General features: G+C 42.0%; 1 protein-coding gene across 4 annotated transcripts in view; it reads left to right on the top strand.

Annotated features, from left to right (window-relative positions):
- Positions 1-14,148, top strand: part of CCN4 (cellular communication network factor 4) — a 34,234-nt gene extending 20,086 nt beyond the window's left edge. For 3 of the 4 annotated variants that reach the window (XM_027645591.1, XM_027645588.1, XM_027645590.1), the window contains 4 exons: positions 6,245-6,527; positions 10,227-10,484; positions 12,442-12,635; positions 13,776-14,148. In XM_027645591.1, coding sequence (XP_027501392.1) covers positions 6,245-6,527; positions 10,227-10,484; positions 12,442-12,635; positions 13,776-14,075 — 1,035 coding nt within the window. In that variant the 3' untranslated portion in view covers positions 14,076-14,148. The remainder of the gene's footprint in view (positions 1-6,244; positions 6,528-10,226; positions 10,485-12,441; positions 12,636-13,775) is intronic. The other variant, XM_027645589.1, reaches the window with a different exon arrangement.

Here is a 14,148-nt window from a genome sequence, read left to right as displayed (position 1 = left end):
TCTATTTTTATTAGAAAAAATCATGGAAACCAAGATAATTTAGAAAAATACCATGAAATCTGTGCTGTTCTCACCACAGGGGGAAAAACTCCAAACAAACAAACAAGTAGAGCTTGATAATTTTTTTTTTTATTTTTTTTGCTCAGCTTGGAACCGAGTTTCCCCAAGAGGGTTAGAGGACAAAAAGCGTCTTCTTTTTGATTTCAAGGCCATGACTGAAAAATAGAAGATAAGCAAATGCAGACTATTTGCAAAGTAAAACCTCTGCCACACCAGTTTGCTCTTATCTGGCAGCTGGAACTCATACTCAGCTGTTACCCAGCTCATGGGTACAATGTCTTGTACTGTACAATTTTAGGATGGTTTGTAACTCTAGGACCTTGTAAGTTCCCCATGCACTTTTCCTTTCCTAAAACTGAAGTCTGCCTGCTTGTCCCTTCTGGAGACTTTTCCTCCAGATGTTCCCTGTTACTTTTCAAACTCCAGTTCAAGTCTGTTTCATGGGATGAGCTCATTAGATGTACAAACCAAACACTTGCAGCTCGAGACATTTAAATGTTCTTAGAGCACAAAACTGTGCTGTTTAATATCTTGATTTGTTGGGTCCATGGTGACAGTGTCAATCTGTTAATGATGCCCAAACATTTTTAGGCCACTCTATTCTAAGTGTTGCTTCTATTGGGACAGCACTTACAAAACATCAGGTTGCATTCTAACAGGGAAGTTTTTTCCCTCTGCACACTCCATGGAAAAATATGAAGAAAATGTGAGGTCACACTGACTTTGCCAGTATAAGCAATTTTTTTGGCAAAGAGATGAATGTATGTAATCTTTACTCTGTAATTGTCTAAACTGAATTAGAAAAGACTATTCCAAACATCTGTCTACATTCTTCCCACAGATACATTTCCCAAAATAAAGTTATGGGAAGCTGGTTGTTCATCATTCATGAATCCACAGAAATATAACGGTTGACTCACTGTGGATATTTTATTTTGTTAGGCTATTGAATGTTTTGCTTCATGCAGAATGTTCCTTTCTGCTCAACCTACCATACACAGCAAGAATAAATCCAGTTGGCACCTGACATCTTTAAAACTGTCTTATGTTTTCTGGATTCAGAGTCTGTTATTTCACAATCTGTTCTGGACATTTCATGTCTGGGATTAATTTTAATGAGGTATCTAGAACCTCATGAATACTCTGGGAAAGCTGAGTCCTGAATAATCATATTTTCCATTACGTGTCCTGCAGAATCTAATTTATATCTCTGTCCTGATGCTAGCTCACTTGTCACTAGTATTAACTTGTGACAGTTTATGAGCATTCATGGGGACTTAAGGATTTGTAGCGAGAGTTTAACAGTGAGGAAGTCCTGATGGTACTGTGATTACCACTGATCTCACTGTAAGAACTGGCCCTCTGTCGACCCATCTGTTTTGGGTATAATAACAATGCAAATATTCAGCAATATTCAGCACAGAAGTTTCAGCTGAGAAAAATCAAGAACAAACTTCTACCCTGAGGACCTGATTTAAGCCCACTGATGTAAGCCAGGTCCTGATTTTCATTGCCAATATGCCCGTCTCTCTGACACACATTACGAGTTTTTAACCTCTGTGAGTTCTGGGATGAAACTAAGCAATCTCTACACTTGACCAGGAATACAACTGAGGGATGAAAGAGTATGTGGCTTTATTTAATAGATTAATTATATTTAATTTTGGGTTTTTTTTGTTTTTTACTTCTTTATTGAGCTTCAGATGGTGTATTCTCCTGGGAATGCACTAAGTCAGGTTAGTGTTTGCAACTCTGGGAATGTACATGTTAGTCTCCTAGGGTACCTTCTAAAGTAATTTTGGATAATGGGAACATTTGGGGTGGTTCGTGGAACTGGAGTTGGCTCTACAAGCATTTTTGCTTGTGCTGTCTCGACAGTTCAGCCAGCAGGTGGAACCAGGGGAAAGCAGATGTGCTGTATGCACAAATGCTCAGCCCTTTCCTGGGAGACTCATTCCAAGGTGTCTGATTAAAATTGTGTTTTTAACTTCATTGTTCACGTTTAGGATAGTCAAACAGTAAAAAAAAGAAAAAAGGTATTTCTAGAAAACGACAGGTTGACGCTGTCAGACCTTGGTGCACAAACTCCCACCAGCTTGGGTCAGCCTGCAAATCAGCTGATTTCATCACACAGTAGTAAAGAGGATGTTTTAATAAAATTTCCTCACTGACCATTTTCACTTGTGAATATGTCAGAGATAGACAACAGGGGATAATCCAGATCACATCGTATCCCTCCATCAACGACATCTGGCACTTGCTCAAAAGGCAGCATCAGAAATGTAGGCTAAAAATATTCCTTTAATATGTTCTACTATGGGAAATTAAATGTAGTGCACCCAATGGCATGTGCCCTGCAAAACACAGCCTGGACAGCTCAGAGTGAATTAAAAAGTCCATCTTGGAGATCAAATTGCCACCCAAGAGAAAACAGTAGGAGGAGATAAAGTGCTAAGTTTTCTGCTACTGTGGAACTACTTCCCCAGGTCTGTCAACAGCCAGAGGAATCAAATTTAAGGTCACTGTCCTTTCTGAACTTCTTTCCATCAGTAAACTGGAGGGAAAGAACATCAATGTCTTCTCCTTACCTTAACCCAGTTGATCCTGATGAGAAAAATACTTGAAAGAAAAATGTTTTAAATGTAAGATCTTGAAGGACTGAAACAGTGAAATCAATACACGAGTGTATTTTTAAACATCTGTAAAAACTGGAAGAAAAAGAATGTATTCTGATGCATGTAGGGCTTTGCTGCTCTAAAGCAAAGATGGAGACTCCTCATGCATTATGTAAAAGTGCTGCAATATATCTGCCTGGTTTGCAGTTTGAACTGTAATTTCAACACCATAGCTTGGTCTTTCCAGATTTTGAAACTAAAACATGATAAAAATTACAATATTTTTCAACAAATTGAAAATATACTTTACCAGTAGGTAGCATCTGCTGGTAAAATGCTACTATCTCTTTCATATCTTTAAACTTGGATAATAAAACTCATGGCTGTTAAAAATATTATGTTTGTGGTTATGGATAATTTTCTATTTCTCCTTCTCTCCTCTTCAATGTGAACACAGAAATTAGTTATAAATTTTTGCTAGCAATCTGCTCTGTAGATGCATAAAGAAAGTAATTTTGGAGCTTGCCAAGCATAAATCAGGAGTGACTTTAATAGGGAGTTATCAGGCATGGCAGTGTGAGAAAGGCTTCATCTTGTTTTAATGAGAATGGGCTTGTACCTCCAAAAGCAGCAAAATTAGAACTCATGAATAACTTCTGGTGGAATATTTTCTCCTTGGCATCCAAGGCAATAAATCTGCAGTCTCCAAGATTGAAGAATAATTAAATAAAACAGGTTAATTACCAGTACTTGCAAAAATTAATTTCCTACCAGGCACGTTCTTTTATCTTTCTGACATTTTAAAATAAACTTGCCAAATGCCCACCACTGTGATTTTTTGTGTTAATTTTCCCTTTGTTCCTATTTTGGATTTCTTACAAAACCTTTGTTGTCCTATATGTTATATTGACCCTAAATACATGATTCCTTAAACCTTAAATTACATGAGTGGGTTTTTTTGTTTGCTTGTTTGACATTTTTTTCTAGTTAGGGATGGTCATTGATGAAGGCCATTGGAGTGTGTTTTCCTTTTGATGGCACTTGTGGAGAGCATTAGTCATGATGTCTTAACCAACACACTTATTAATAAGTAAGTCTATATCCCAAAATGTTCTGGGATATTGACATAGTAGGGCTGAATGACTTTTCCAAAGGTATTTAGATATTCCAGTGACGACAGCTGACCATGGAAAAGAGAAAGCCAATAATTTTATAATTTTGTGGAATTGTTTCTCCCATAGTTAAGTTATGAGGGACTTAGGAGGGGAGAAGAGGTCCTGGAAACTCTACATGTTGTGCACTTGTTAAAGTGCCCAATGGACAATAGTTTCCAAAGGTTTTGGTTGGGTGGTGATGGAGTCTAGAACATACTGCTGCTTCCATCACTCCAATGACATCCCTATTGTAAAACACAGGAGTCATAGTATTTTGATGCCTGTTCACACTGGTTATTTGAAGAAGCTTATGCAATCCACACTGTGTTCTCACAAAGCTTACTCAGCCATACCACTGGACATTTCAGCCAGCACATCCAAGAACAGATAACCACTATAAGGACACTGGAAAGGTTTCCTTGGCCAGTCAGGCTTTAGACCTACAGGAAGGGCTATTAAATAGTTCGCTCCAAATTCCTGTCTATCAAAAGCCACCAAAAGTCTCCCAGCTATCCAGTCCTCTGTAAGAATTCAGCTCCAGTCCTTCACATATCAACTAAACCCACAGGAGTAGCAGGGTTCCTCTTTGCTGAGTGCGTTGGTTCACAGGCGCTCTTATATTTACACAGGGTATAAGCTGTTTACTTGCTTTTGTTGACAATAGAAACAAGGGATGGGCAAGGGATTTACTTGCAGGGTTGGGCTGTGGCAATGGGCTTTTTAAATAGCTGTGTGACTTTTGTCTGTGCATCTGGATTTGATGATTAAGCACTTTTTTTTAATGATCAATGACAAAGTAAATAGATTTATTGCACTTGAGGAGGCCTCTCTTCTCAAGTGGCAGATTATTGCACCTACTCAAATCATTGTGATTAGAATGAAAAATCCTACTATTAAAAGGCCAGGGCTTTTCATCAATCTGAATGTTTCTCTTTTAACAACTCTGGCAGCATCAATGAGCCTTAAAGTAGGAGTAAATTATATTGGTATGTTTTAGTTTAAACATTACTTTAAAGGTGTTTTTAAGACAACTTTAAGGCCAACTGTTTGTAAAGGAGGCCTTAATGGAATTGGGAATCATGCCCAGAGCAAACACGTTCTCTGTTTGGCAGTGATTAGTAATGTGTTCACAATTAACTAAATATAGGGTAGCCAAATACTAAGGGACTTAAATGGACCTTCAGATAAAGCAGTAGTAGGTTTAGAAATGCACTTTATTAAAATCTGAGCCTGCTAACAAAGAGGCTGTAAAAGACAGTAAAGGGGCTTTGCAGAGATATCCTGATGGATAGTTCACTGACTGTGGGATCACAGTTCTTGGGGGTGACAAAAAGTCTTGGGTTGAGGTATTTTCTTTATGGAGAGTTGTTGGAAACCCTTCTGTTTGAGACATCTCAAACTGCAAAGAGGACAAAACACTGGGGATATATAGTACAGCACAAGGAAGCCAGCAATAGATGGGCTTGCCTTAGCAGTTTCTAGAGCCTGACTTTCCTTCTCAGAACTTTTTAGGGTTACTCACTTATTCTTTGCAGCCCTCACACCTTGTCATTAGGAAGGGCTTCTAGGCCAGCTACCAAAGCAGTGCCATGTTCTGGCTGCTGTTGACAGTATGTAAATAACCCTGTTTGTTTCTATGCCTGAGCTGCTGTGCCCTGCTTGATCCCCACAAACAGCTCAGGTTTTCTGTGCAGAGATGCTCACAGAAAAGTTGCATCTTTGCTTTGTCACCACGCTGATTTGTACCCTTCCTGGGTGTCTGTGAGGATGGCAGGCTGACAGGGTTGATCCCCAGTCCCTCTTGTGAGATCCTGCGTTTTGGTTGCAAGAGCCACAAAAATATGGATAAGTCTTAGGAATGCGAGGCCAAACAGGGACATGCACTTTCACACTGCAACATGATGACCTTTATCTTGCTTGGTGACCTGAAAAGCAGTGATTGCTGTGTAAAAGAAACCTACAAGTAGCCAAGAGTCTCTAGAGCCTTCTCTCAACCAGCAGTGACAATAATATGGGGTGGCACAATCCTCTGCCAGAACCAAGCACCATAAGGCGATGAAGACTGGACACACCTCACACCTTCTTCTCATGTATTAGAGGGGTTTTGGTACATTCCTACATGGTGAGAGACCTCTATTTAGAGAGAGAGGTCTAGAAGGGGCTGAGGGCCAGCAAAGGGGTGCCAGGCTGTTTGCATGGTGGTCCCAGTCACAGAGCATTTGCCCTCAGCTGGGGCTTGAAGGGTTTACAAGACAGTAAGCACCATCACAATTCCATGGCTCTTTGACATTTATTCTTTGGTTTCCTTACAGACTCATTAGAGCTGAGGGGACTTTAACTGAGGACTAATCACCACTGCTTTTGCAGCCTCCATTTCTCTGTAACGCTCTCCAAGCGATGTTTCTCTGTTTGCAGGCCATTGCCCAGACCTCCATCACCACCATGGCCCCCACTGTCCCAGCCACGACAGAGACCTACACACGGACCCAGTACTGCAAGTGGCCGTGTGAGTGCCCCAAGTCCCCACCGCGGTGCTCCTTGGGCGTCAGCCTGGTCACGGACGGCTGTGACTGCTGCAAGACCTGTGCCAGGCAGCGTGGAGAGACCTGCACGGAGGCTGACACCTGTGATTTCCACAGGGGCTTGTACTGTGACTACAGTGGAGACAGACCTAGGTACGAAATAGGAGTATGTGCACGTAAGTGATGTACATATATTTTTGACTTAGATATACGTTGGCAGCTCCCCTCAGTCTGAGAAGTGGGTGAGGTTTATCTCATTGGATTACTGACTGCATGCTCATCTGCTCCTCCGTGTATCATCTTCCATTCCATTGTATCTGTCTTTGTTCTCAGGGCAGGTGGCTCGATGGGAAATGACATCTGAATTCTTGCTCTTTGAGTTGTCTGCAGCCAAGAGCAAAGACCAACCAGCACTGGGAGGTCTCCAGATGTGCAAGTAGATGATTCCATATTCCCTGCAACAGAAGGAGGTTCTGCAGTGGGTTAGGGATGAAGGAAGGGTAGGTGTGTAGCCGGATTTAAAGACAAGCAACGTAGGCATCTACATCAAAACTATGACATTAAGGGGATGCTTTTGGCATATTCCCTACTGTGGATCCTTTGAAAGGATAGCACGTGGTATCCTGTCAAGAGGGTTAGGAGTGGATCCTCTCCTATCAGAGCTTTTCAGCGACAAATTGAGGTCTGAGCCTTAATTTTACATTGGTTACAGTCACATTAGCTGCCATGAGGCGGAAGGATTTCTTCCTGCCTATTGTAACAAACTCTTAGTTTCACGTGACTGGAATGCTTTTACTCAAGCAGAGGAAAAAAAGTTAAGTAATGTTTCTTGTGCCAAGGATATGTTCACTTGTTCTGAGATCCAGAACATGAGAGTGAATCTGATTAGCTCATAAATGTCAGAAATTGCTGACAATCACTCCTCTGGGAAAGATTAAAAGTGAAAGCATCACAAGCACAACCGCACAGATTGCTGATCAGAAAGGCTGTTGACTATTTAGCAAGTTATTAGAATATATGGTCATGGCTTTAGGTATGTAAACAGGAAAAAGTCACTTAGAGGTAGGGTCTTCTAGGCTGGAACATAACTATGAATGATCTAAGAGGAAATCTAAAGGTGAAACAAGACCTGGAGGAGAGCTGATTGTGAGATGAATAGATAGAATAACTCGTCCACATAAGAGGAAAAAGATTACCAACTGTGGGCTTCCATAAATTTAAAACAGCAGAAGTCACACAAGGGGCAGGTCTGAAGAGTGAAGCAGTTCTGGGAAGCTGACAGTTTCTCCCAGAAGTGATACTAGGTGTTGCTGTTCCTTAGCAGAAGGATAGAAAGTGTAGTAAGAAATGACCTTGGCTTTGCAGTAGCTCAGCTAGGAAAAAAAAAAAAAGGCATGCAAAAAGTGATTTCGCAGAATATGATCAAAATAACAAGAAGAGAAGTTACGTGCAAGGAGCTGTATGCTTAAACAGTGATTTTCAAGATTAGAAAAGATTAAGGTTAAGAAAAGAGGATATGAGATCATTCAAGTGTATTGTCTGGAGTATGTGGGAGGTCTGTAAGGGCAGGTTAGACAAACACTGTCAAGAATGACATCGTTACAGCTGGCTCTGGGTTGGGAGAGGAAAACAGGCTTGATGTTGTCTCAAAGCTATCAGCCTTCCTAGAACTCTTTAAAGACCTTCACGTTGCTTCACATTTGTTTATTTATTTAAATGCTTACTTTCTTAGTTGGATATCTTTTGGTTTTTGCAGTCCTCCCATATATTACAGGCATTCAGTGTGCCTGTGGCAGCAGCACTGCGATGTATTAAGATTGAGCTCCAGATTTTCCAGTGAGGTCTGGAGGGATTCCTAGTCTATGCTTTTCCACCCTTACTACCATGACAATATATTCCTTATTATGTGACATCTGTGATTCTATGGTGAGGGGCATTGTGGCACGCAGAGCTGAGGGGAATAAGAGATAGGTCTTTCCATGGTTAGGACTGAAGCGGGTTGTCTCTGGCTGCCAAAGAAACCTGTAGTCTTTCCTTTGCTTTCATCGTCCAAGTAGATGCATAGGACAGGATCTGCTGACATGTTCTTTCTTGTACCCTGGGGCACATATAGGCTGCATCACCCCACTCTCAGCCCGTCAGGTTCTGTCCTGATCACAGGGTGAGTGAAGGCTCATGTGAGTGGCACCTTGTTGGGGACTAACTACTGTGAGGAATTTGCTTTGCATATGGGTGCTATAGGTCTAGAGAACCTAGAGAATCCAGGGCACGCAGGTCTACGGAAACAATATAATATGTGGAAAAATAAAGATACTAAAAGAATTAGGAACTGGTTTTGGGAAAGGGAATGCAGTCAAACTGGGGGAAATTCAGGCTGTATCTGGACTGGCATGCTGAGATGTATCCCAGGATCTAACCTCCCAGACATGAAATAAGAACCTGCTGAAAGCCACTAAAGCTCTCCTTTCGTTGTTGGATTTTCTCTGCACCAAAGTAGAGACAGTAGAGTGCTGAACACACATCCAGGTGGGGAGTCAGGCATTGTGGGCATGGGGCTAGGATTAGGGATGTGCTTCCAAATTGCTTAATTTCAGACTTAGTGAAGTTCTGCATGAAGGCATTCAGCAACCCCTTTGTGTTTGGAAGTGTTCACATGGTAAGCCTCTTGGTGTAGGAGATTTGAAGGAGGTTGTTCTCATAGTGCAGGAGGGATATGCTGGTAGGAAAACACCAGGAAATACAGCGTTTTCTTGAATTGTTGTAGTCCATGTGAACACCTAGAAATATACCTGAATTCTTAGGTCCAGCACTGAGTGATATTTTTTCAATACAAAGACTGAAGCATTATCAAAATCGGAGCTGAGGATGAACTGGAGATCTAGATCTGTGCTTCAAATTCTGACAGCTCTTGTTTTGGTGCAGAAGAAGGAATTTGTGTTTGATGTTTTCATTCAGTCCATTCCAGAAATAACCTTTGCAGAATTTTAATCCAGCATTTCAATTTGTGTTCCCCTGAAGCAGCCACATTGCTGCTCCGTTTCCCACCAGACTTAAAACATAAGTGATCTGACCAGTGCGTGTGCACTGCCTCCATGTGACCAAACAAGAAACTAAACTTTGAATTTTCCATTGAAAGATTTCTGCCAGTGCTTCCAAATAACTGACTGTATCTTTGAAACAAACAAAAAAAACAAACACTGCTGTTTGAATCAATATGATTGCTGTTCACAAGAACAGCAATCAAAATGCTTGAATTTTTTCTGTAACTTTGCTTAAAAAAATACACCAAATAATTATTTTCATGACTTTATAATGTATACTTCATTTTCCTAGAGAACTATCCTGTGATAAAGTGGGTAGGATCCAGTTGCCTAAATTTAGGAATCCAGTGCCTTTTAGGTCCTCTTTTGCTACCTTGGTTGTCTTTCCCCCTCTGCTTCAGATGGGTACAAGTGTTGTGAAGAACTGTGTCATATATGTGACTCCATATAGTTCCTTCATATGCTCATTATCTGTTTTAATTGCTTTGATTGTTCCTACTATGAATAACTCCTACCACCATGCCATGAAATGATTTTTTAAGTAAGCATTTGTCAATATAAAAGCTTGTTTTATTTTCTAACTTATTTTTCCATGAAGTGTTGAAAGATTCTCTTTTTTTGCTGTGATTTAGAATGAAAACAGTTTCCTAGATGGTGTGACTACCCCTGTCTCAGCATCACGCTGAACACATCGCCCTACAGCACTGCTGTGTCTCCGTGTTGGCTCTGCCAGCCCAGGGATCGGATTGGTAAAGAAGCACATCAGAGCTGCTTGTTGCCAGCATTATTTTAATGGTGCTCTGTGTGTATTTCTCTCTTTTTCTTTCTTTTCAGAAATTGTTGGTGTAGGATGTGTCCTTAATGGAGTCAGGTATAAGAATGGGGAAGCGTTTCAGCCCAACTGCAAATACAACTGCACGTGCATTAACGGGGCTGTGGGCTGTATTCCCATGTGCACAAACTCACGTCCTCCCCTTGTCTGGTGCCCAAACCCAAAACTGATTAAGATGGCAGGGAAGTGCTGCGAGCAGTGGGTTTGTGATGACTCCAGAAAAATCAGGAAGACATCTCCACGTCACATCTCCTCTGCAGGTATGGAGGCAGTGAGACAGACTTCTCCTTTGCCATCAGGAAGCTGAAGACAGAATCTACAAGCAAAGTATCAGCTTGCACTGCCAGACCTGGCAGGTATCTAGTCTTTGTGTGAAGGAGGCACAGAGACTCCCACACAACGTGCTGAAGAACAGGACAGGCAAACCCATGTGGTGTGTTCAAACTCCTTAGCAGCAATGTGGATATGGATGTCTTATCCCTGGAAGCATTCAAGGCCAGGTTGGATTGGGCCCTGAGCAACCTGATCTAGTGTGGCATCCCTGCCCATTACAGGGGAGTTGGAACAAAATGATCTTTAAGGCCCTTTTCAACCCAAAACATTCTATGATTCTATCATTGTGAGATTCACCAAAGATGCTTGTGTAACCATTCTGTGATTCTGTGTGACAAAGCCCCCTTTGAAGCATCTGCTGAACTCTGAAGATATCACAAGTCCTTTTTAATGCTTTATCTTTTTCTTTTTTTTTTTTTCAGTCTGGGCCCTCTGGAAACAGAATGGGTTCAGTTTAATTTGGGACTGAAGCTTTCTGTCTGGGTCATGTTGCTTTGGTAGTGCAATTTTAAAGCCCCTGTATCTCAGTAGTCTCAAACTTTTATAACACCTTGAAAACAGTTATTGTGGTGGAAGTTTCATTGCCAGATGGGCTAAATTGTCTTTGTGTTAGTATAGCTTTTCATCAGTTCTGGACTGATGATATTATTGAACTGATGATATTATTCGTGTATCACATAATGTGTCTTCTTTCCACACACATTCATAGCCCACTGCACAGAGGTGGTACCATTTGCCTCAAATATGGTCCCAAATGCTTAAGATGGACTCACCTTGCCATATGTCAAATTTATCCTCAAAATGCCCTGCAATGCAATGTATTGCCATTAGCCACATTAGCTCCATATTTTAGACTATCTCACAAAGCAAAGCTCAAGGAGATGTAGAATGCTTGTTGTAAACCAGGATTGTGTTTCCTTGGTGGTACGGGACTTTTTTCCCCCAGTCCTTTTTACTGCACAAAACAAAGCTTCAGTCTCCATTTTGTGGGTTAAACCCACCAGAGTTTAGTCCTCACTTCTGTCACTAGTAGCTCTGAAATGTGATGTAGGTTCAGATTCAAAACATCTGCTACTGAAACTGGCCTTATGTCTTCATGGCCTTTGTCCCAAAATGGGCATAACAGAGCTTTGCTTGCCTGACTTTCCTCTTGTAAGTAGAATTCTTACAGAAATACGACTAGCATTTATTACATTTAATATGGTGATTAATATACTAATAAACATAACAGTGAGCAAGCTCAGTGCAGCAGTTTCTACTAGAGTTTTTCCTTTGGGCTGTCCCATGAGCTGCAAAGCAGAGGGGACTTCAGCCGAGGCTGTGAAAGAACCTGAACTGGGATTGTAGGCTGCTTTCAAAAGAGAGCCCACCCTTCTCCAAATGGCTACCGAGCTCTCTGTGAGCTATTCAAACTGCTCTTCCTCACAGTGAAAGGCTGTGGCTGCTTCCCAAGCCCTCTGCCATCCAGCAGAGACTGTTGACCACTTTCTGCTACAGGGAATCAGTTGAACGGGCTCAGAAATAAACCTTCATGGTGAGATCAAATCTCATCCCTTTTTTCCACCCGCTGGCACAAGTTTCTGTAATTATTTGTATTGTGGAAGCACCTGGGGGGCCCAGACAAGGACTGCCTTGTGCAAGGCTGTGAAGGAGAAGGAATAAAGAAATGAGCCCTGACCCTGAGCGCTCGCAGAGCTGGGGAATCTGACACAAGTAGGTCAGCACAAAGGGGGTGGGATGAGGGGCTTCACAGGAATGCTGAGCCACTTTTCTGTAGTTTAATTATTTGGGTTAGTGGCCTGAATGTGTAATGAGCTGGGGAGAAGGTCTTTAATATGTAAAGCTGTCTTGGCTGAATAATGTGGGGTTAAACTGTCTCCACAGCCTATGAGGGGGAGGATGAAGCCTGGCAGAAGAACTGCATTGTTCATACCTCACCCTGGAGTCCCTGCTCAAAGACCTGTGGGCTGGGCATCTCCACCAGGATTTCCAACGACAACGACCAGTGCCGGCTCCTGAAGGAAAGCCGCCTGTGCAATATGAGGCCCTGTGAGGTGGATATAACCCACCACATCAAGGTGGGGAATGTTTCTTTGTGTGCCCCTTCAGCTTTTTTTTCTGCAGCTTTCCGGCCTCAGAGGGCTGCACTTCTACATGGACTTACTGTGCTGCACAGAGTTCCAAAATGTGTCCTTCCTGTGCTTCCACGTGCTGGTATGAAAACCTTGCCCTGAGAGCTTTAGCTGCAGCCAAAAGGTCCTTGTAAAGAAGGCCAAGCAGAGCCTCCTGTGCACAGTGGTGGCTTAGACAGACCTGTACTCATCTAGTGGAAAAGTAATGCTGAATGTCTTCTCGTGGCTGTGAACTCCATTTTGCAAGTATCCTACTGGGTTCATAGGTCTGAACATGTAAATCTGTCATGGCCTATAGGGATTCCTAACAGCTTCAAACCCTTTTAAATACAGGAATCATAGAATAGAATCATAGAATCATTGAAGCTGGAAAAGAAATCCAAGATCATCAAGTCCAACCTTCTACCAAATACCACTATGCCCACTAGACCACATTGTGAAATCCTGTGTCTACTTGTTTTTGAACACTTCCAGGGATGGTGATTCCTCCACTTCCCTGGGTAGCCTGTTCAAATGCTTAACCACTCTTTCAACTAAGAAATTTTTCCTAATATCTAAGCTGAACCTCCCACGGAGTAATTTGAGGCCATTTCCCCTTGTCCTATCATTATTTACCTGGGAGAAGAGGCCAAGTCTGACTCTGTCACAACCTCCTTTAGGTAGTTATAGAGAGCAAGGTGAATTTTATGTCCTACCTCATCACTCTCTACAACTACTGAAAGGAGTTTGTAGCCAGGTGGGGGTTGGTCTCTTCTCCCAGGCAACCAGCAGTAGGACAAGAGGGCACGGTCTTAAGCTGTGCCAGGGGAGGTTTAGGTTGGATATTAGGAAGAAATTCTTTACAGACAGAGTAATCAAACATTGGAATGGACTGCCCAGGGAGGTGATGGATTCACTGTCCCTGGAGGTTTTTAGGATGAGATTGGGTATGGCACTTAGTGGCATAGTCTAGTAACCACGGCGGTGTTGGATCAAAGGTTGGACTTGATGATCTCGGAGGTCTTTTCCAACCCTGTTGACTCTATGATTCTATGTCAGCATAGAATATTAACCTCTCTTTTTTTTTTATTTTCTTCTCTGATTTAGCCTGGAAAGAAGTGTTTGGCAGTCTACAGGGCGAATGAACCCATGAACTACACCATCTCAGGATGTGTGAGCAAAAGTCCATATAGACCCAAATATTGCGGCGTCTGCACAGACAACAGGTGCTGCACACCCTACAAGTCCAAGACTATTGAAGTGAGGTTTCAGTGCCCGGATGGAACTGAGTTTTCCTGGAAAATCATGTGGATCAATGCTTGTTTTTGCAACTTGAACTGCAGGAACCCCAATGACATCTTTGCCGACTTGGCTCATTACCACGATTACTCTGAAATCGCTAATTAAATTGGCTGAATGCTTGAATTGACCCATTGCTCTGATTTTACAGAGGTTTTAAAATAAAAGGAGAATTTTCATC

The sequence above is a fragment of the Corapipo altera genome, unplaced genomic scaffold, assembly GCF_003945725.1.
Source record: "Corapipo altera isolate COAL_440 unplaced genomic scaffold, ASM394572v1 51, whole genome shotgun sequence".
Classification (NCBI taxonomy): domain Eukaryota; kingdom Metazoa; phylum Chordata; class Aves; order Passeriformes; family Pipridae; genus Corapipo; species Corapipo altera.
Note: the sequence above shows the minus strand (reverse complement) of the source record. Positions and strands in the feature narration are given on the sequence as shown.